The 22,172-nt window shown below is 41.7% G+C and overlaps 2 protein-coding genes across 3 annotated transcripts; both read right to left on the bottom strand.

The window, feature by feature from the left end:
- Positions 1-457: 457 nt before the first annotated feature.
- Positions 458-7,774, bottom strand: zgc:101716 (uncharacterized protein LOC492784 homolog). 2 transcript variants are annotated; one of them, XM_062399848.1, is made up of 9 exons: positions 7,545-7,774; positions 6,613-6,714; positions 5,809-5,952; positions 4,949-4,999; positions 4,729-4,870; positions 4,442-4,577; positions 3,995-4,127; positions 3,739-3,859; positions 458-886 (listed from the first exon to the last, which is right to left on the bottom strand). In XM_062399848.1, exons 1-9 carry the CDS (start codon positions 7,647-7,649, stop codon positions 852-854), a joined length of 969 nt encoding a protein of 322 aa, XP_062255832.1. In that variant the 5' UTR covers positions 7,650-7,774; the 3' UTR covers positions 458-851. The 2 variants fall into 2 exon arrangements, with proteins under 2 accessions (XP_062255832.1, XP_062255830.1); XM_062399846.1 differs by lacking the exon at positions 458-886 and having other exon boundaries at positions 2,826-3,859.
- A 903-nt stretch (positions 7,775-8,677) lies between these two features.
- On the bottom strand, positions 8,678-21,804 carry LOC133964949 (zinc fingers and homeoboxes protein 1-like). The gene is made up of 8 exons (XM_062399294.1): positions 21,217-21,804; positions 18,837-19,163; positions 18,263-18,726; positions 17,774-17,986; positions 17,021-17,236; positions 16,224-16,388; positions 14,925-16,133; positions 8,678-14,049 (listed from the first exon to the last, which is right to left on the bottom strand). The coding sequence occupies exons 2-8, from the start codon at positions 19,048-19,050 to the stop codon at positions 13,774-13,776; spliced, it is 2,757 nt and encodes a 918-aa protein (XP_062255278.1). The 5' UTR covers positions 19,051-19,163; positions 21,217-21,804; the 3' UTR covers positions 8,678-13,773.
- Positions 21,805-22,172: the final 368 nt, after the last annotated feature.

Consider the following 22,172-nt stretch of genomic DNA (forward strand, 5'->3'; position numbering starts at 1 on the left):
CAATAACCTTTTTTAATTGGTGCCGTCACTGGTTCGAGTCTCTGAACTTCCTGAACATCAGAGAACGTTCTTGCTCACCAGGATTTTCTCCAACCAACCGTTATTGGAGACCAGATGAACAGCTGACCAATTATTCGTATTTAACCGCCAAAACCTGCTGTTCTTTGCTTGTATTTGCTTTTCTTTCTCAATATTGCTTCTTATTAATCTAGAAAGCCATTTTCGAATGTAATACCATAACATTTTATAACTTATCACTGTTTCCTTGCTAGATATAGAGTAAATGAACAGTGTAACAGCCGTAACAGGTCAGCTTTATCAGGTTTTGACCAATTGCAGCTTTTACATTAATGTAATTGAGACCATATTATTGCAGTGATTTGGCTGAAACTATTACCATGTGGTGTTGTATCAACATCTTTTTCTTTTCATGACCATTTTCCCTCATGGTGTGGAGGAGGAGGAGGAGGAAGATGAGGAAGGCAGACAGAGGAGAAGAGCCTCACAGAGCGTCTGCATCACACAGAATCAAACATGCAGATCCTTGACACATTCCATTATGAACCATGTGTAATACATTTGAAATATACTTGATCTTGATTCGTTCGTACATCAGGCTTTACAAGAAACTATCAAAGCCTCACAATCATCCAACTCTGGATTTTGGCCCAGGTATCTGTGATCTCCTCCTCCTCTATCCATTAAGTGTCTCTTCGCACGCAGATCCTGGAGGAAACCCCGGCGGAGGCGTGCCAGCTGGGCCTGGAGTCCGACTGGCAGGGCGACGTGGCGGAGCGCCTGCAGCAGGTCGACGCTGAGCAGGAGAGGGAGAGCGAGAGGCTGGCACAGCTTCACAGGCAAACACTGGCAGTGGAGCAGGGACTGGCTGACACCACGGGAGATGTGGCAGGAAGGAAGGTGAGAACAACAAGAGAATGTTTGTCAACACATCAGTTTACATGCTGTGTTGGCTTGGCTGTCACTTTGAAATAGAGAATGTTCTTTTCTGTCACATTCGGTCCTGAAGAAGAGCTTTTTACTATAAAAATGACTGCTCAATGCTCAGTGAGAAACGTCACAGCTGACCATGTACATGTCTGAAGTATTAAGTATGATTCATCACTAAAGATAAGCCTGTTGGCTTTCTGTTAGACTGATAAGTATTTGTATTTGTATTTTGTTACTGGAAACTGTCCATGGGAAATTATAAGCTTGGGAATTTGGGGAATTTTGAAAAAAATAATAATAATACACAAATTAAAAATGAGCAATAAAAACATAATTCAAAACTCCATTTTAAAGATGTATGGAATGCAGCACACGCTGCAAGTTGAATTTCAACCCTGCACTGTGCATTTCTCCATCACATGCACAGATAATTGCCAGCATCCTGCACACTAGCAGAGCTATTGAGGCCTGCTGTAGTGTGAAGGACTAGTCAGGTAAGTTTCGATGATATTACTGGGGAAATATATTAGCATGCTTATTGAGGATTGTTCATCTGTTCCTCTAGCCTATTGCTATTCATTTATCCATCAATTGTAAAATATTTTTAAAGACAATTCCAATTGGCCAACTATTTATATCTCTGGCATTGATTTTGTGTTTTTTTACAAGCTTTTTCTCATCTTATTCTACAGAAGAATGCCACGTGCACTATCTCATGTGTGGAGACATTTCAGCCCAGCCAATGTAGAAGGATAGGCTGTGTACATTTGCAAATACTCTGCAAAGACCTATGTTAAGAATGATACAAAAATGCAGAAGCATATAGTCAAGTCTGACAAGTTTCCTCAGGGCTCAAATCAGCCTATAACAAACAAAATATTTATATTTATGTCTGTATATGACAAAGTAAATACAGTCAGTATAAATTACCCACACAATTTCCCGTATATTCCCTTTAATTCCAATGGAAAGTTTCCAACTTTGAATATTCCCGGAATTTTGCAACACTAATCCTGATACAGTTTAGTTAAAAGTTAAACTGTATCGCATGTGTGTGTGTGCATGTGTATGCTTAATAACTCCACAGTCTGTTGATTTCTGTCATGTCTTGGTCATGTTGGATTAAGTCCTGCTCCTTTACATGCAGTGAGTCTCTCAGTAAAGCTCTTGCTTCTTCTCAGTGAAGTATTTATGTTTGAAGGAGCTGGCCTCCAGACTGGCTGTCCCAACGTCTTCTGTCCCGTCCCGTAGGTGGTGTCAAAGGAGCTGGGTCTGGCTGTAGATTCATCTTGTGGGCAGCGTGTGCTGTAGATTCATCTTGGCCCCTGTACCTGCATGGGAGAAGAGCTCGGTGCGTCTGGAGACAGTGTTTTTGATTATCAGTTCCATCTTCAATTTGAGGTTGGGCAAGTGGTTCTATCATGTTGTTTGAAAGAAAGGAAGAGAAGAAAGAAAAGTCCTCCATTTGATTGAGAACAGATGGTTCTTTGCTGTCTGTGTGTGAGGTGTGTAGCATGTGGAGTGTTAGACTCTTGAATCTTGGCATTGCTTCCAGCTGTGCTGTTGATAGTAAGACTGTTACGCGGACACTGATTGTATGAGATGTGGCTCTGATCGAGTCTTTCACTGACTCTGGATCAGGTTAAGATACTTCACCAGGTGATCCTCCTGTGTTTTTGCATCCTGCTGTGTGGAGACACTGATCATGTTTGCACTTTTTCATTAACGGAGATTTAGTAGAATATTCAAAGTGTTTGTGTTTGACCCCTCTGCTCTCCTCAAATGGGTTTTCAGTTAGTTGGTCAGCTGCTCAGGCAGCTTAGTGTTGTGACAAAACCTGAATGGGACGAACTCCAGTCAAGTCCTGAGATGAGACATGTAACATAAAAGTTTGTGTTTTAATAAAAGTTTTAATATTTCAGCTGCAAAAACAATACCAAAATAAACAACATCAACAATTTTAATGTTTGATGAGCAATTTAGACTCCCAATCGATGAAAATGTCTGACATTGTGTCTTACTTCAATGCTGAACACAATCACTGTCATTACATTTCACACAGTACGAAGAGGATGGAAAACAGTCAAGTTCATCTGGGTTGTTTGGTGCTGGACAATCTCCCTGTGCACTGGTACATTACTATTCCATTTGAATAATAGACTGTAGATGAAAATGATGACATGACTGGACTTGATGGCTACCTGGTGGCTGGCTACAGCACAAGTTATAAATCCACCCTCCACCATGTTAGCAGATGGGTTATGAAGAACATTTATATTTAATGAAAACAACATATACATTTTTCTAGGTGTTTCTGAATATTTAGGTTATAACACTGATGTATGTACATGTTTCCAGAGAGTTTGATTTTAATACTGATTTGATATCATATAAATGTGGGAAAACTGACACGTGATTGGTTGAGCGGGTTTATCAATGGGATCTGGCTACAGAGCTCCAGCCGCTGATCACTACTCCGCAGACTCTGGCTCAAAATGCTCAAGATGGCAGCGTTCGAATCTGGAAGTTGAGATGTGTCCGTCTTTATATACATTATAAATTACCAAAAGTAAACATTTGAGCTGTAGCAGTGATTTACAGACATAAAGTGACCATGAGGCCCAGGATCTGACTTTCAGTTCATTCAGTCTGTGTCCGATACTCTTTGATGGGATCTATCAGTGGCTGGGCCGTCTTCAGTGTGGTCTTCAGTCCCGTCTGTAAACATTCAACATCAGGATTCTGTGTCCGTCTCTGTCTGACTCAGACTTTCGCCGGTCTCTAACACACCTGTCAGTAGGATCTTGTCCCACCAGCGCTCTCTGAAGCTCTGCACACACACACTGGCCAGACTCTCTCCATCCTGGTAGTCCTCCCTCATCTTGTCTGGGACTAGGTCCTCTGACATCACCTGGGCAATCAAAGAGAAACACTGAATGGTGTAAAACTGTCTTGTTACTTTAAGTCAGTGGCCCTTCAACTAGACTTACATTAACTTCATAAATATCAGGTCTTGATACAGTGTGCGTGAGTATTGCGTACTCACCTCAGTGAGAGTCTGCAGTGTTGATTCTTTGGGATTTAGCCGCTGCAGAGCCTCATCTGTCGTCTGTAGGGCACGTTCACTGCTCTGCAACACAAAGGAGGACTGCTGCTGCCGGAGGATTCTCAACACGAGTCTGAGGGAGACAAAACAAGCAGGGAGACATTAAGGCCCTGTTCAGACCTGTTAACATCATCCGCCCTGATAGAGTAGGACTGATCTCGGGTCCTCCGTTTTCATGAGTGTAAGTGAGAACCAATCAAAAGTTGAAGAAAAACCATCAATTCCAGAATTCCTTAAATAAATGAATGATTTATTGGATTACACAAAACATGATGATTTTCAACTATAACAATATGTTTCTAGTGGTATTTGTTCCTACTTCTATTGTAGAATGGTTGATAATTTGTGTGTATGTGGCGTACATTTAGGAAACAGTAAACAGTGTACCTCGTCCTGATGAAACAAGTGCAAGCTTTGAGTCGGAGTCTGTCCTCATCCATCTCTGCTGCCTCCTCCTGTATCTCCTCAGTCTCTCCATCTTTCTTCTCTTCTGCTGATTCACACCTCTCAGAGGAACATAAACCTAATGAAGGTCGATAACATTACCCATATGTAAGTATATAGACAACCGAACAAGGTTGTTTATTTATATATAGCAAAAAAATTACTACTGCATAACTGACTAAAGAAATGATATGGGTATTCAATGAGATGGGAAATGAAGTCAAACCTACTTGTGGGTCTGTTCTCCAGCAGCTGCAGACACATCTGACCCAGGTTGAACCAGTACCATGGGTTAAAGGGCAGCAGGCTGCACAGCTGCTGGAGACATGACATCTTTGATCCCATGGCTCCGAAATGCTGGTAGATGCTGACCTTTAATAAAAAATGTAATGTTTATTACATAACTTTTTTATTACATTTACAGGTGTGTGTGTTCTGACTGATGCTGACCTTCAGCACCAGGAGGCTGGTCAGGTGACTGGTGTTGGAGGCTTCTTTCCTCTGGAGAGAGAAGTTGTAAAAATTACAACCAACTACAAACTTTTCAACCCATTTCTTACTGATATTTTAATTAAACACTAAAATGCACCTGGCTCATTCAGAGAACATCTGATAAACTTAAGATGTATTACTGTTGTTGTAATTTCACAAGCTGCATGAAAAAACAACCTCTGAAGACAAAGGCTGCAACACTGACACTGGTGGACAGTTGAAACCAGAGGGCCGACAATAAGCAGATGTGGTATATTGAATTATTAAAGATGTTCCAGGTGTTTTAAGGCAGACCAATGTTGGAGCTTCCTGAGACACATTAAAGCACAAATGTTATTGGCTCATAAAGCTAAAGTCATTGAGAAATAAAGGCTGTGTTAAGAAAGCTTTGAGATTAGATGAGTTTACTTGCATGATATTGACAGGGAAAAAAACAAATGATAAACATGAAAGTAACTGGCTGCTTGAAAAAAATACATTTTTTTCATAACTAGGAATTCTGTGTAGGATTTATCTTAACCGATAAGTACCACAACCTATGTTTTTCGCTTGATATTTTGCAGGATTGAGTTAAAATTAAAAGAGCAGATTTCTACGAAACCAGGTGGATGGATGTGGTTTGGATCAGGGAAGAACCCTTACATTTTGTTTACTAATTAAAAAGAAACAAAAACTACAGTTAGGGGACAGTTATCTATGAGAGTGTGCCATGTGGTGCCGCTTGATTGAATTCACAAACACTGCAGGTTACAGACCCCTGCACGTGACACTGTGCTACATGGAAAACACTTCACAAGAAAATCTCAAAGGTGACTTACCAGTAAGTCAGCCAAGTGCAGAGCCTTGTCTCTCTGTCCCAGTATGGTGCAGCATCGGGCCATTCCCTCCATGACATCTCTTCTGATGGTCAAGTTGTTGTCAGCGAGCACCTCTAGGCAGCAGCTGTATGCTTCTAAGGCTTTCTAAACCCACACACCATGAGAACAGAAACACAACAACACACTACACATCAAAGTGGACAATGGAACACTTTTGTGAACGACATCAATAGAACAGGTTATCATGTGGTAGCGACTATGAGTCAAGTCAATATCTTAATTTGTTCCAAGCAGCTTTTGTTGGTATCGTAACTGTGAAATCACAGAAAAATAAATGAATTTTATAACGGACCATTGCGTGTGTGTATAACCACACATCATGGTCACATAGCAGTGTTTTATAAAAATATAGCAGTTCACAAAATTTTTTTACTACTCTAACAACTTCTGGTTTGAGCTTATTTCAGGTCTTCAGCCGACTACAATATATATAGTTTACACTGAAACATGGTAGGTAATAAGTAAACAAATGTAATCATAGTCTAAATTAAAAAGTGATGAAAACCTTCAGTGCTCTTTTGGATACACGACAGAAGCTGTACCACTGACATCCTATTGATTTACATTTAAAAATTGAAGAGCAGCATCACATTAATGCTTCAATACTGCTTTATGACAACAGGTTTGCCGTAAATAAATGTTTAAGGAGAAAACGCTAAAATCCTCAGATACTCTGGCCACTAACTTTTCAGATGAAATTGCAGTGGTCTGAGGTTCGAGATGATCGATTGACCTAATACCAACCTGATGGTTCCCCTGTCTCACGGCCAGGTCACCTCTGAACTTGTAAACTTTCTGTTTCTCCAGGGCATCGTCTGTATCGAGAGCAGCGCTGTCACAAAACCACTGCAGAGGAGCAAGACGCAGGAGAACAACACAAAGACACTTGAGTAATTAGGGGCCACTTATCATTGACTGGTGGAGAATGTTCTGGACTTTTACACATTGTACAAGAACGTAAGCCACACATGCAACATGAGAAAGTGTCACTGAACCAAAGAACAAACACAACACATACTCAACAAATAAGACACACTAGGACTAAGTTAACATGATCACACATACATATAGATCAACATGGATAAATACACTTTGATCCAGTTTACTCAGCTTTAATGTTTAACAGCTAGCTTACATGTTCTCTCGATTTTCCACCCTGACAGTATCTTTGTTCATTTAGGGAAAACTGCTGAATATATTCTGTATCTGGTACAAATTAGAAAGAACACCAGGATTCAATAAAACTAAAATTGATACATGAAGTTTGTTACATTTGATTACTTATAAGTATGTCATAAATAAATCATATCGTTCTTTACAAAACATTTACAAATATTCAAAGAATTATTCTGACGGGAGGTCGCCTTATTGATGTAGCGGTGGCTAACGTTGTGAGGCTAATGATAGCAGGTACTTCAGCAGTCTTCTGTTAGCTAGCAATGATTAGCAAGCTAATGTTGGCCGGCTAACGTTAGCAGGTACTTCACCAGTCCAATGATAGCAAGTAATAAGTATTAGACTAATATTGGTAGGCTAACGTTAACAGGTAAGTGACAGCATGTACACTTTACACTGTCCACTCGACATTGCACCTTCCTGGCAGTACTGAGTCCTGACTTCAAGACTAACCAGCGTTAACCTGCCTGGTTTGGTTGGTTAGAGTCGGACTCACTCACCTCTGGTTCACACAGTTTCGCGTTGTATGAAGACAGAGACACACACACTCGGTCTCTCGCCTCCGAAAACACAGAGTCGTCAAACGTGCTCCCTACAAGCTCCATTCGGACCTGAAGAACACTCCAGTGCCTTTTTTTTAGACAGTCCACGATTAGTACGCAAACTTCAGAGGATACAAGTGAAGTTTACACACTCGTGGGTACGCTGTCTCTCACTGTAAACTGATCGACTGATACAATGTCCACTACCAATTGTTCCGGCCTGAAGGTTCCGACAGGAAAATATGCAGCTCAATCAGCAATAGAGAAAACATAAAATATTAATATCTCCTTTACTTTCATTTAACTGGACACTGACATCCCCAAAACCAAACACTGCAAACACTTTCTGTATTCACTTTGCCCCCAACTTAAATACACACACACACATGGACCATTACAGAACTTTCTCACACGTATTTCATTTACAAGTTTTTTTATATCAGCGTATGTATACAAATCAAATTAACATGAATAGCATTACATTTTTGTAATTACTGTACACATCTCAATTATTTCAGAATTTATCCGAATTTAGATAATCAACTCTTAGCCTGTTAAAATGCCAAGTATAGTAAAGAGAGAATAGAAAAGACAAATCCTTAATGCAGTTTTCATTATTCCATCCACTCGTCTCATTTTGCAGCTCTGTCTTACTTTTGATTTTGTGTTAGAGCTTTGAATTTCTGTTAAGTTGCACAAATATTTATTATACTTCTAAGATAAATAAAATATTCTGCATATTAAGTCTGCAATATATGCAATGTTATCTTGATGTGCAGGATATCCTCAAATACTGACTTCTTCCAAATTAATTGAATGCAAATCTTTTCCCCTTATTGACAAAAAAAAGACACTGCATCACTGACGGTTTATTAAAAACACTATTAATACTAATAACTTATCAGTGATGATAAATGAATCTCTGAGGTTTTGATGAGATTCTTTGCAACATCATTTCTAGAAAAGGTACTAAATGTTGACTAACTCACAGGATTAGAACAGGACTCTATGCAGTTCTTTCTGCTCTGAATCTTACTGCTTCAGATCACATTTAAAGCAAAAATGCAAAATAGTGCTCACAAGTGCACATATTTTGATCAGATTTTATTGGGGTTTGTCCTCAAACAAGTATAAAATAGAAATCTTTTTTTTTTAAGTCAAGCTAAAAATCAAGCCAGGGCCCAAATAACAGCCAGGATACTAAATTAACATTGCACAAACTGTTTTGCCTCATAGCCGGTCGCTTCAAGTTGATAACTGCAGGGAAGCCCCAAAGTTTGTTTAGGTCTCTAGAGCGAACCTGTAGAGGCGATCGCACATCACGTTTCATCATAGTTTCTGACAGACACTCTTGAGTTTTAACAAATTTCAGACACATGGGCAGAGTGTAGATGGGGAAGTCCCTTCCATAGACACAGAAAACCCCCATGTTGAACGGTGTGGTTGCAGAGGTTGTTCATGATGGTTGTAGACAGAGCAATCATCTGCAAAGAGTCCCACCTCAAGTAAATCAATCCCAGAATTTCCTCTTTCAGTTATCCATCAGGTGTACCTACCATGAACCAGTTCATGGTAGGATTTTACACGACTCAAACTACAGCTTAATTTAGAAAACCTGGTAAAAAAGGACTTAATATCAGTTAAAATCAGGGGTGACATCACTTGAAAATGGCACAATAAATATCAGTTGTCTTTATATTAACACACACCCATTTATTAAAGCAGAGCATGGAGTTAGACCTTTGGGTTCTTCCTACAGTATCTGTGTCTATGGAAACAACTGTTACTTAATACAGGAGCGGAGAGATCACTGTCATCACTCTCTGAACAGGTCTGGAGATGTACGCTGTATTGAAGCAGGAACAAAGAGAAAAGTTTACAAGTTCAAAGCAACTCAAGCCCAATAGAAGCAAATAATGTGGGTAAAAAAAGAGAAGGTGGAAAGTCCAAAGTAAATGAATAAAAAAAAAAACTATTTTCATACGCACAGTGTATTACAATTCTGACAGAATGCATTTTTTAACCAAAAAGCTAGCTGTTATATAGTGAAGCCATTTGAATCTCTGATTGCATAAGAAACATTCAACCAATCTACTCTAAATACAGAAAATGAGTGAGGACTAAGCAGAAGTATAGCGAAGCATACAGGTATGACACATGAGTATAATAGGACAGCAGGTAAACTACTAAGATCACAATATAAGCTCTACTGCACAGGAATACTGGGACACATGAAGAGAGACGGATATAAAATCACAACTCAGAGGAGGGACACGTCAACGGAACTGAGGGAAATATTTGAAAACCTAATTTCTGCATGTAATACTATTACAATATTCTTCTCATTAACCTCATAATGGGATAACTGTCATCATGTTACAGTATTGTTACAAAACACTTAGTCATTATAGGCTAGTTGAGAGACACTGGTTTTAAAAAAGAATGGTTCAAAACTGGGCAGCAGACACTGAGATGCAACAAGGTCCAAAATCACTGGAATCCTACATTTCCCATAAGGCAGCAGCAAGTCTTTCATTAGACTTACTCTGGTTTCAAGACAAATCTGAGATGACCCCAAAGGCATCAATATGTCAGGGTTGTTTTACATTTTTCCCTCCAGAGCAACAAAAGACTACATTCAAAAGGACGTTGTGTGCAATATAATGGAGTGCCTCTCAAAGCAAGTTAAAGTCTTGCTCAACATTTTAAATAAATGTCATATTTAATATATCACAATTTTTTTTTTACATATTATCAAGTAAATAAAAAACCTTCCATGTGCTACGAAAATGCAATCTTTGAAGGGGCATGTCTCTTCTTTTGAGTTGTGATTTTATATTTTTTGCAACCAAAGTGTCAAAAAGCCACTCGGGCAAAACACTGGTTGAACTCTAAACAGATTCTATTTCAAAACACTAGTCTGCTGTATGTATTGTATGAGTCAGTATTGTTAACAAGCAATCCACTGGTGTCTGGACAGAACTGTGGGCTGGATACCTTGATACAGAATGAAGCCTAACCTCAGAAATAAAAGAAGTTAATCTGGGACAAGCCCTTTTGTAGCATGTGTACAACATTAGCACACAAAGTACAAGGATTCAAACGGTTACAAATGGCTGCCAAAGAATCACCTCAATTGTTGAGACTACAAAATCACAAGCAAAGCACTGAAAGTAAACATTCTAGAGTATTTGATTGAGAGGAAAAAAACAGGTCCATGATTGTTCTAGTCAACTTAATCATTCAAAATTAACTAGAGTCTTAAAAGCTACACAAAAGTGTTATCTTAGGTTAGGCTTCTACTGTGCCAAGTATACCAACCCGAAATAATTTATGTACAAAAAGAGCAGTTGTTCATCTTAGTTATTGCATGCAGTATTAGACAATAGGTTGACCTCTGCATTTTGAATGTGTTACTTGTTATTTGCGCTTGTCACATCACAACAAAGCAGTTTCAGCTCTCCTCCAGATGAGACACTCGGGTACCAACATGTAGTATGTGACAAGTGCTTATTAAAACAGAACAAAATTCAAAACACCAAGGTTATTTGTTTAAGGACTTAAAACAGAAGTTCCCAATCAACTTCAACTTCAAAGTATTTAGGCATCTTTTAGCATCAGCAGAAAGCAGAGCTCGGTCATGCATCACACCTTCGTTTGAACAAGCCTCGCCAAAGAATCACTCACTGGTTCACAAATTCATTAATTCTTTTGTCATCTTTTGTCGAGTGTTGGTGAAATTGTGTTCAAACAAGTATACGAGCCATGTAGGCACATAGGTTTATCTGCAAAGCTTCATCAGAGTCTCTCCCCTGTGTGTGAACAACTGTAGTCGAGACAGCTTTCAGTCCATTGTCCTCTTGATGCAGTACAGCACAAAGAAAACAGCTGGAAAGCGGAGCGCTATTTGGTAGACTTCCCACCACAGAGGGAATGCTGTGCTGTTCCTTCAGATATCATGATTCCCTCCATGAGAGAAATTTATTTTCCCAAGAAAAGTCCTTTTGGAATTTTCTGATTGGTTTCAGTTCTTGTGGAGTCGTCCCTAACAGCCCTGTCATTTCAGAGACAGGGAACCAACAGGACACTGCCAACATTTAAAGGAACATGTTTCAGGAAGTGCACATGAAAACTAGGCATTTATTTTACAAAAGTGGCCTGGATGAAAGTGGTTGAAGCGGACAGGGGCAATTGAGAGCAGAGAAGGAGAGATAGGAAACAATTCCCAAAATTTAAAGCCAACAACACAAACAGATGTAACACACGCGCATTTTCAAAAGGACAGATGGTTAAAAACTGGGCTCAAATTGTGCAATTTAGCAAAACAAAGTGGTAGGTGATTGTTCTACTATTTTCTTTTGAGCCATATGAACATCCAAATAGGAAATAACACATATTATTATAAAAGTTGATACATTGATAATATTCCTCCCCTTGAAAACACACTAAGGATAAAAAAGGCAAAATACTGGTTCAGTTCTACATCATACAAAAGAGATTTGGTCTCTCAGAGCCATTTCATGGTTTAATAAGAGATTAAGGTGCCTAATCAGGGTTAGTCCACTGGGAACACAAGCGGACAAAGTGCAACTTTTAAAAAGTTTAGTTTAGGTGCTTCATGTTCTTCTGTTCAGTGCAGATTGGAGTCCGATTATTATTTAAAATACTGTTAAACAGTGCTTCTTAAAGTACGGGTCAGGACTAACAATAATTCTCAGGCCTCATTGTTAACATGAGCCCAAACCTAAAGGCAAAAAGTCGGTGATTTGGTGGTGATAGCAGTCTTGTCAGGGGAAAACATGCGGATCGATTTACTTTCAATTCACACTGGAGCTGCAGCTGGTGCTTGTATTTACATGCATCCCCCATTGGAAACAAAAAACAGTCCATCCCATCAGAATCCCACCACAAGCAAACTCTAACTGAAATGCTGCAGCAAGGATACTTCTGTTTGTTTTTATGTCATTGGACCTACAGGTCTGCCTCATCATTCAGTTAACAAACGGTGCCTCTGCTTCAAACTGTAGCTCGCTGCTCCACACATTCAGCTTTGGCACAAAAGCCTCGTGCTATCTGAATTTACATCACCTCTTTCCGAAGGTTGATAGTAGCACGGGATGAGTTCTATCAAAAGGTGAAGGTGTTGTTAAAAAACATTAATAGCAGTGCATATTTAACACATACTGTGGAATTCCTCCATCAGATCTGTAGGTGCTCCATTAAAAATCTATAGCGATAATATTAATGAGGAATGAGTCACTCTTAAGGGAAGACTGGCGCAGACATCCTGCGTTATTTAAAAGCATCATGGCATTGGCATTCATTCAGCGTTAAGGTACTTTTCCGGTCATTTAAAGATGACATACCTGATTTACACTGTCATTATCATCAAATATTTCCAGCTCACACAACCTGGTCGATCTTCACAGGTGCTTTAAAAAACATGCCGTAATGTGTCAAATCAACCAGCTCCTCTATGAGATGAATGCTGGATTATTAGGGAGATTGCTCAGCAGTGACATCTGGTGATAGGTTTTTAAGCACCTTTGTTAACACAGTGTGCAGTTAGTTTGGGACCACGAGAAAAACATTCATAATGCTGGGGATCAAAGTTAGAATTTAGGCCTGCGCTCACAACAGCATCACACACTACTTCTTAGGGAAATGCAGCATAAATGTGAAAAATTAAATATTCCATATTGGCTTCATTTAAGCAATGAAGGAGTGCAAATTTAAATAGGAACATGCTGGACATTGGAGCTTTCAGTTCCTCCAAAAAATAATGAATTTACAACAGTCAGTATTCCTAAACTGTTTCTGAAGAACGGTGTATGGGTGTGCTTGGATATACCATCTTTTGGGGCAACTGTTTCATAAGTTCTCATCTTTAGCTCAGCTTGAAGATTGCACTTCTTGGGATTCGTGTTCACAATTATTGTCTACACTGTGTCACATCACCTACAGTTAATAAGATAAGTGTTGAGAGGGTGAGTTAAAGTTATGGTACATCTGTTAGTCGCATCTAGACATGATTCAGAGATAGTTTGAAAAAACAGTTCATCAACGTTGCTAATGTGTACAAAAGAAAATCAGTGGCAAAAAAGACTTGGTTCGGCTAACTGTCCTCCAGCATTGATCACGTCTCTTGTAACATTCTGTAATGTTTCACCATCACTTTCCACAATCATTAGTCTTCAGAAACTGACAAGGATTTCCTGACGCTACGCGATGGTTCCCAAACCTCACTGTCATCCGTGTCGTCGCCATCCTCCTCCTCATCTTCTTCATCATCTTCTTCATCTCCCATCCCAGTTCCGGTCTGGTCCTCGGGGGCCACTGACGCCTCTCCCTGCACCTCCTCTCTCTCCCGCTCTCCTCCCTCCGCCCTTTCCGCAGCCGGCTCCTGGAAGGGATCTGCACCTACGTCCAAGCGCCGCTGGACTTCAGCAAACCACTCCCTCACCTTTACAGGAAGAGAGAAACACGGTGAGAGAATGATGACACCAAGGTCCTGTCATCAGTGATATTTCAGGGGTTTTAGCAGTTTTATTTATGTGATGGTAGGTTAAACCCTTCTTTTACACAATTCCTATTTTCCACTAAATATAAGTTTTTCGATTGGAGTTCTGCTCGATACATGAAGTCCTGACCTCAGTGTTTCTAAATCCTGCCAATCTCCCGACAACGATCATTATAAGAAGTGTTGCTACCAACGCTCTAAAACTCCAACAGGAAAGGCTGGATGAATGCTGATGTTGGAAATAATGATGAACACACTTTAGTAACTGCCTATGAGCTGCACTATATTATAAAATCACAACATTTTCAGTTTGTTGCACTTTAAGATTCATGATTTGGGAAAGTCAGTTTGGGAAATTGAGCACATTCATTCAGCTGCTGCGCCAGGAATCATAAGTATGATAAGGAAACAGAATGAAGTGACCTCTAGTGGTGAGGTTGCAGACTAAAAGCAACTGGAAAGCCCTCGCCTCACCCTTCCCTTTCAGAGTGTGTAGGAGAAGGTACGGTGGCCTTAATGTAACATAAAAAGGTGCAAGACCATCTGCAGAACCAGTGTTGGGTTTGTCCATTTTAGAAAAATATGAACATTCTAAGCAAATGAAAACTAATTTCTTAGATTAAGGTCATAATACCCAAATGAAAACATTTTCCTCGCCCCCTTCCAACCAATTCTCAAGGAATTTTTTTTTTAATATTTACTTTCAATTTCTGAAAGTAGATCTTGCACACTGTTATTTTAAGAAAATTTAGGGAGATGGGCCCTGGTTGACAGCTGACAATAACAGAGTGATACATGTCCATCCTAATCAACATTACCTGTTCATAGCTCATGTTGGTCTTGGTGACAAGCTCATCCAGGTCCTGCTCGTTGAGGAAGTGGTGCTTCAGGTAGTACTCCCTCAGGATCTCCCTCCCAGTCTTGAATTTCTTCGCAGGGGGAGATCTGTCAGTATCTACACTGGAGGAGGCGGACCTTCTCGGCTGCTTCCTGGTTCGGGAACGACCCCACCCACGGTTTCGGCCGCGTCTTTTTCTGCCGCCGCTGTTTCCCATTTTAGTGCCTCCTCCTCCCATGCTCGCTCCCTCTACGTTACCACTCTGGTACTGAAAGAACCATTTCAGGTTTCCGTTCTTCCAGGAGTAGCGAGAGTCCCCGAACCAGCTGACGATGTAAGACCGAGGAAGGCCGCTCTCTTCTGCCAGCTGGCCGTACTCCTCTGGTGTGGGCCACTGGGTCCGCACAAAGGCACTTTTCAGAATGTGGAGCTGCTCTGGAGTCTTTTTGCTCTTATCTTTTATGTCTTTCTTGCTGCTGCTGGTGGAGGGCAGATTCCTACTGCGACCTCCAGGCGGCGTTTGACTACCTCTACGAGACGAGGTGGCGGAAGGTGAAGAAGAGGGTCCTCCTCTTTCTCCTGCTTTTGCTCCTTCCGTATCCATCTTCCCTCCGTCTGAAGAATCTGGAGAGGTACTGACAGATGGCATTTTTCGTCTCTCAGTGAACCACGCGTCGATCTCCCTCCTCGTCAGTTTCGTCTCTGTCCTCAGGCGGCTCAGTTCTTCATCTAATGGGTTGATGCTCTTCTCAAAGCTCTCCTCCAGTACCACCAGCTGCTCCGGTGTCTTCTCTTTAAACTTCTGCAGAGTAAAGTCTGGGAATGGGTTCCACGTTTTGGGCCGTGTCTCCTTCACAGGAGGTGTGTAGGGAGGAAGGGGAGAAGTGGGGTTATCGTCACTCGAGTCAATAACAATGGTGGCACTGCTACTACAGCTGCCACCTCCTCTACCCCCTCCATCGTGGAAAACAATGACGTTGCTGTTCTTGGAGTTGCGCTGGTTGTACCGGGTGTCACTGAACCACTTCTTGATCTCTCCCTTTGTCAAGCTGGTGATCTCCATGAGCCTCGCGATTTCTGCATCAGTGACAAAGTGGTTTTTCAGGTAGCTGGCTTTCAGCTCCGCCAGCTGCTCTTTGGACTTCTTAGGCCGCATACTGAATGTGTCAGCGCAGAGGGCTGAGTTCTCCTTAGGAAAGAAGGGGAAACGTTTTATGTTAAACATGTATATATACCAAACAAATATTTGTCTGAAAGCCAGCTTTAAGGTTGTCTTCACCTGTGGAGAAAGAGAGGGAGGTTGGACAGTGGTGGCTCGTTTCAGCTCATTGTTCATTGAGGTGGGCTGGCAGGACACTCGGCTGGAGCTCCGGGACTGACTAGGCAGTCCTGCTACTGTCAGTGTAATTGGACTGGTCACTGGAAGGTTGCCCCCTGGACCGACCTGCAAAGAGTCAAAAAATTATACATATGAGGATGACATATTTATATATATATAAAAACAGACTGAGAAGTATGTAATTGGTTATTACTTTAAACACTTTGGAAATGAAAAGGGCCAAAAACCTGGTACTTTTATTGTTAGGATTGCTTTTCTTCTAATATGTAAATATGAGTCTGACCAAAGACCAAAACAACCACCACTATCAGAACAGCCTGCTAAGAGAAAAGATGCCAAACTCTTCAGTTGAACAGTTCACTTATTCACTCTGCATTTGTTAGATACAAGACCTGGGTTCACGAGATACAGCACAGAACATCTTTGGTATAATGTGCAGTGGCATTACAACTGTTTCTTTGGGTTTGTGACAACCTGGTTGTGGATTTTTATTTTCTGTGTACTTCTCTTTAGCGTTGTATCAATAGGTAGCATAGCACAAAAGTACGCAAGCACCAAGCTTCAGGCCTGCCCTCCGTCAAACATGACGCAACAAAAATGTGAGTCCAGCACAAAATATTGTTTTACATATTCTCTAAATCGAAACGAAATACAACTAAAATCCATCTGCTTCAGACCTGATTCAAAGGTCAAAGCCGAGTCTTGGTAGACATGGCACGTTGTCTTTCCTTACCTACCTGTGTGAACACCAGGCCGGGCTGGCCCACTATCTGGCAGGTCTGAAGAATGGACTGCAGGCCGTTGGCAGCAGCTGAGAGCTGGTGAGCGGGTATGACAGTGATGGTCTGAGGCACCGTGTGCACTGTGCCGTTAAACTGTTTCCTTCTGGCCTCCTCCACCTCCTCGGGAGTCCAGCTGACACCGTGCTTCAACCGCTGAGCTGAGAACCACACCTGGGTGGAGATCAAGTCCATTGGTTCAGGTATTTTACAAAATAAGCCAAAAGGCATTATTTACTATATTCAATTCAAAACCTTAATTAAAATCAAAGTGACAATTTCAATTTTTATTAAATGCAATATACAGAATAAGTAGCCTCTACTTGTAACCTTTTGAGTTATATCACAAGAGGAGCCCCTTTTACACAACCTGATCGAGGCAGGAAGGTTGTTCTTGAATTTCACAGCTACAGGAAGATGCATATGCTGTTTATGTTGGCAGAGGAGGAAGTCACACATTCTAATCTGTGTAAAAGGCTGCACCAGCATGGGTCTAATGTTTATGTGTTACATGTCACATTTCTGAATGCTGGCATGCTAACTGATTAACAGTCACACATTGGGCAAGCATGATGCTGGCTTGTGTGGTTTAGTGTAAACAAACACATGTAGACTGATGAGAGGTTTTTCGTAACAGGATCTCTGTATAAAAGGTGCTATAGAGACAGACGAGTGAAAGCACCACATCCTTTGTCTGACACTTTCGTCTACCTTGATCTGCTCCTCTGTGAACTGTGTCTGTGCTGCCAGGCTGCTGATCTCGGCCATCGAGGGGTAAGGAAACCTCTTGTACGTGCTGCCCAGCAGAGGGTTGGTGTCCATGGCCGCGCTGTATGATGGGATGCTGCTGAGGGGAATCAGAAGCTGAGGCTGAGCTGCAGCTGCTGCCACTGCACTCTGCTGAGCCTGGAAAGCTGACAGCACCTGGGACAAAGGAAGAGATGGAGGGACATTTGAAATACAGAGAGTGGTGCTCACACCCTGTTTGGCAACCTGCTGTCCTGAAAAAGTGTCAATGGATATTTACCAGCTTTAAACTGTCATCTAACATCCATGTTAAGGATAATTAGCATTATGACCACTCTGTAACATCTTATGACCTATATTAATTTTACATAGAAAGGGGTATATGCAGTGTCCTTATACCTGTGCTGCTGAATTGAATTTACTGAAATCTTTAATAATCAAGAGAGTCTTTACCTGTGCCAGGCCAGGAGGCAGAACTGTAGGGTTTAAAATGGATGACTTCCTATGCTGCTCTGATGGCGGGCTGACAAGCAAGCCACTTCCACCGAGCTTCATGGAGTCATGCAGCAGCATCTCCACAGGTGTCATCGGCCCCAGAGGAGCCTCAATGGGCTCCTGCTCTCCCCCCACCTCTCCTTCACCAGCTCCTCCAAAGCCGTCCGCTGCCTCGTCTGCCGCTTTCAGGGACACAGCAATCCTTTTGGGTTCGGACTTGGTCTTCAACCTCATGATGGGTGTCTTACTGACAGAAATGGCAGCGACAGACACGGGGTCTGCTCCTCCCTCCTCGGGCGTCTCACACTGTTGCTCCTCTGGCAGCTGATCGCTGCTCGCATCCTCTGGAGGGTTTGTAGCACTGCGTTTCAGTGAGGGATCAAGAACCTCACTCTCCTCTACAGTAGAGAAACTGGGCTCATCTGTAATATTCATAATAACAATATAACATTTGTTGTGACAAATATTTCCCACTGGTGTTTGTTCAGTCACGTACACATGGGAGTTTGGGTCAAAATGAATCTTACAGTACCAGTATCTGGTGGTGTGGGAACGACCACGACAGCCTGACCAAGCTCCTCTGCAGTCGGCCCCTCCTCTGCTCCCTTCTTCACCTTCCCCTCCACCTCCTCCTCTGTCGCCTCTTCTTCCTTGGTCCTCTCTGTTTTGTCCTCCGCCTCTTCCTGTTCCACCACATTAGAGGACAGCACCATGCAAGGTGTGGTTGATTTCCGCCGGCTCGACATTGTGAAACCAGTGCCTATTTACTTCTTCTCAGTGTAATGAAGATCCGTGGCTAAAGTGTTGAGGGTCACATGGTGGTTGTGTTCACTCGCTAGACTCGTGAAATTGTTTATCTCTGGGGAGTAAACAAAACAGATATGCAGATGTAAAATGTGTAATAAGTCACAAAAACAGTCTGTATGAACCCTGATTGGTTTATATCCCTGGCCTGTTTTGAACCTCATTCTGAAACATCTGTTAAGTGATTTAAAATCTATTTTGTGCTTTTATTGCTTGGCCAATTGAAACTACACTGATCTGCTACAACATTAAAACCATTCACCTGTTTTACTGTTTAGACTGATCAGTGTACATTGATACAGTACTTGTTTTGTAGAAAGCCAATGACAATTTGCCTTATTGACTCCTTCAGTGTAACAACTGTGAGGAGTTTTTTCCCCTGCTGCATATCAATAGAAACTGAACATCCTCACTAAGATGAGGTAATACATTTTGAGATATTGTGTTTTAAAACAAGCGATTGCAAATGGTTTTAATAATTAAAACACCAAAGACAAACTCTTAAACAGTTTTATCACAAGTTAAAGTTACTGTAAGCTGCAGTTTAAGACAACAATGTAACAATACAGAGATACATGTGTTTGTAATCATTCAATAAGTATTTAAAGAATAAGCCAAAAACATTATGCAGTGTTTCTTGTGTTTATTAAAAACCATATTGCACAGTTTAACTGTCAAAACATGTATAAGGCCTGGTGTTAATGTAGCCCACACACTGAGACACTGAGTCTGCATGAGGTGCACTCTCCTCCGCATCAAGACTAACAGCATGAATCAATATGGTTCTGTGAAGAAATTTAACAAAGTGCTGTTTTGACATTTGTAGCATTACTTAAATCTCTGATGGTAAATGAGAGTAATAAAGTGGATTTTAAGGTTAAAGATTATTTCTAATAACTACATGGTCAACAAGATATGGTAAGGGAACGCAATCGGTGAAAACAATATAATGACTTTATTATTACTTTACTCTTTTTCCGTCGGTTGACCGATATTCAAGATTATTCACATTTCTTGATATTAGCAGCACCAACCAAAAGGTCTGTCATCTGTCAAGCAAAAACACTAAAAATTGCTGATCATATCAGCTTATCATATATAAATATTCAGATTTTTTTCTCATTTACATCAAACCTAGACAAACTTTTAGCTGGTCAAAACATACTTAAAGTATGCCAGCTTGAGTTCTAGGGAATTTGGAAACTACACAAGTAATCAATTTATATATAATGAAAACGTTTTTTGGGGATCCTTAAATTAAAAAAGTTGTATAAAACCATAAAGACAATGTGAATTCGCTAGAAGACTTGAATTGTTTAGCCCCAGGGCCCTGACTCTCAGAACAGCAGCCACCTCACTTTGCTATCTGGTTTATATTCATCTGATTGGGAATGAGCCCAATATGAACTCATATAATAAGGACCTGGATGTTCATGTATTTTCTTGTTGAGGAGTCTCCTGTCAATAAGCTAGTGGGAACGCTTCTGTTTGAGTTGACGCTGTGCACAAATGACACATATTCCATTATATCATTAACCAAAAATTACCATAGAAACAATCCAGGGATCCAGGTATTACCCTAACACCTGAGTATTGTGCACAGTGACCTCACAGGCTGTTCTAACACTATTATTCCACTGCTATTACCAGATCAAAAATCATTTTAAATACAAGATGACCTTTCAATCTTGGTCTGGATGGCACACTCACTGGCAGATGACAACAAATACCTGACTCATGTCTTGTTGTTGTGTTGTCACACAGCTTCACCTGGTGACCACAGGTTTCTTCACTGACACATGTGCTACACACAAAAGGTGCGGGTGTTCACTTGAGAGGCAGCAGTGTACCAGTGTGCTGTTAGCCTTCATCGTGATGAAGTGAGCAGCACTATGCTACTCTGCACATGCACAATTGCATGGGCTGAAAGCAGCGCTACCATTAGGAGGTGTGTTGCAGATGATTCGCCATTATTTCATTAACGCTAGACCGATAGATGAACGTGTGTGTGGAGGCAGCAGCGTGTAGCGTGGATGTGAGGTGGGCCAAGTAGCCAGTGTTAGCCGGGGCCGGTCGTTATTATTGATCACGTCTGGCGGTAAACTTACTGAACTAGTGGGATGCGCATGGTGCTGCTGCCGGGCTGTCTAGACGAGGCGAGGAGTTAATTTCCTGGGTCCTGGTCGCTGCCGTGTGTCGGCGTCTCTCCCGTCTCGGTCCCCGGGGCTTAAGCCTCCACAGCCCCGCCGTGGCCGGGTCGAACAGGCGCGCTCACGTTCCTCGGGCTCGCAGGTTTCACAGAACCAAGCGGCGGCGGCGGCGGAGGAGGAGGGAGGGAGGGAGGCGGACAGACGGACCGGTCCAGCGGCTACAGCAGCTCCCGTCTGCAGAGGCTTCGAGCACCGCTCATCTCCGTGTCTTCTCCCCGGCTGAGCAGCTGAATTCACACCGGGGCCGGCGCCTTTGTTCCGGCCAAACCACCACACGCACCTCGGTAAAGAGACGTGTCGGTCGGCGCAGTTTACTCCGCTGACCTAATTCTGATATGTTTTAACGGCAGATTTTTTTTAATGATCAGACGGCGTCATCATTCAATGTGATACGTCCTGACGTCATTCCCCGGCGACTCCCGCTGCTCGCTCAGTTTGTACACTTTGGCTCAGAAACGCAGGATTTCACCACAATAACACGTAAAATATGACATATATGTAACTGTGTGTGTGTAAGAGAGAGACTCGGGGCATGAAGTGTGGTTCACAAGGCGCCGTGGCAGTGACACCGAGCTGATCCTGGGCTGCGTGCCACCGTGTCCTCACATGACCCGGCAGAGCGGCAGCAGAAGCTACACGAGGACACGCCACTGAGTTTCACTTGCACCTGATCCTGTCTCATGATGCCAATCAGTCCATTATTTCTACCTTCTCTCTATTGTTTGTTTTTCATTGATCATCCTGAGAAGCTGCTGTGCAAACCCACCCTGTGCTTCTCTATGAAAACAGCGGATTTTTTTAACTGGTTGAAATCTACCACAGGAGAATAAACCAGCAAATCTGTTGAGACTGAT

Source organism: Platichthys flesus, chromosome 11 (assembly GCF_949316205.1).
Source record: "Platichthys flesus chromosome 11, fPlaFle2.1, whole genome shotgun sequence".
In the NCBI taxonomy this organism is placed as follows: Eukaryota; Metazoa; Chordata; class Actinopteri; order Pleuronectiformes; family Pleuronectidae; genus Platichthys; species Platichthys flesus.

What these genes read in the sequence shown, in the direction of transcription:
- LOC133964949 (XM_062399294.1), bottom strand. Translation starts at nt 19,050, where the DNA reads ATGTCGAGCCGGCGGAAATCAACCACACCTTGCATGGTGCTGTCCTCT. An exon ending in CTCCCTCTCTTTCTCCACAG is followed by an intron (nt 16,134 to 16,223) that starts GTGAAGACAACC and finishes TTCTTTCCTAAG; the next exon opens with GAGAACTCAGCCCTCTGCGC. An exon ending in CCAACATGAGCTATGAACAG is followed by an intron (nt 14,050 to 14,924) that starts GTAATGTTGATT and finishes CTTCCTGTAAAG; the next exon opens with GTGAGGGAGTGGTTTGCTGA.
- zgc:101716 (XM_062399846.1), bottom strand. Translation starts at nt 7,649, where the DNA reads ATGGAGCTTGTAGGGAGCACGTTTGACGACTCTGTGTTTTCGGAGGCG. An exon ending in TGAGACAGGGGAACCATCAG is followed by an intron (nt 5,953 to 6,612) that starts GTTGGTATTAGG and finishes GTGTGGGTTTAG; the next exon opens with AAAGCCTTAGAAGCATACAG. An exon ending in CACTGCAGACTCTCACTGAG is followed by an intron (nt 3,860 to 3,994) that starts GTGAGTACGCAA and finishes TTGATTGCCCAG; the next exon opens with GTGATGTCAGAGGACCTAGT.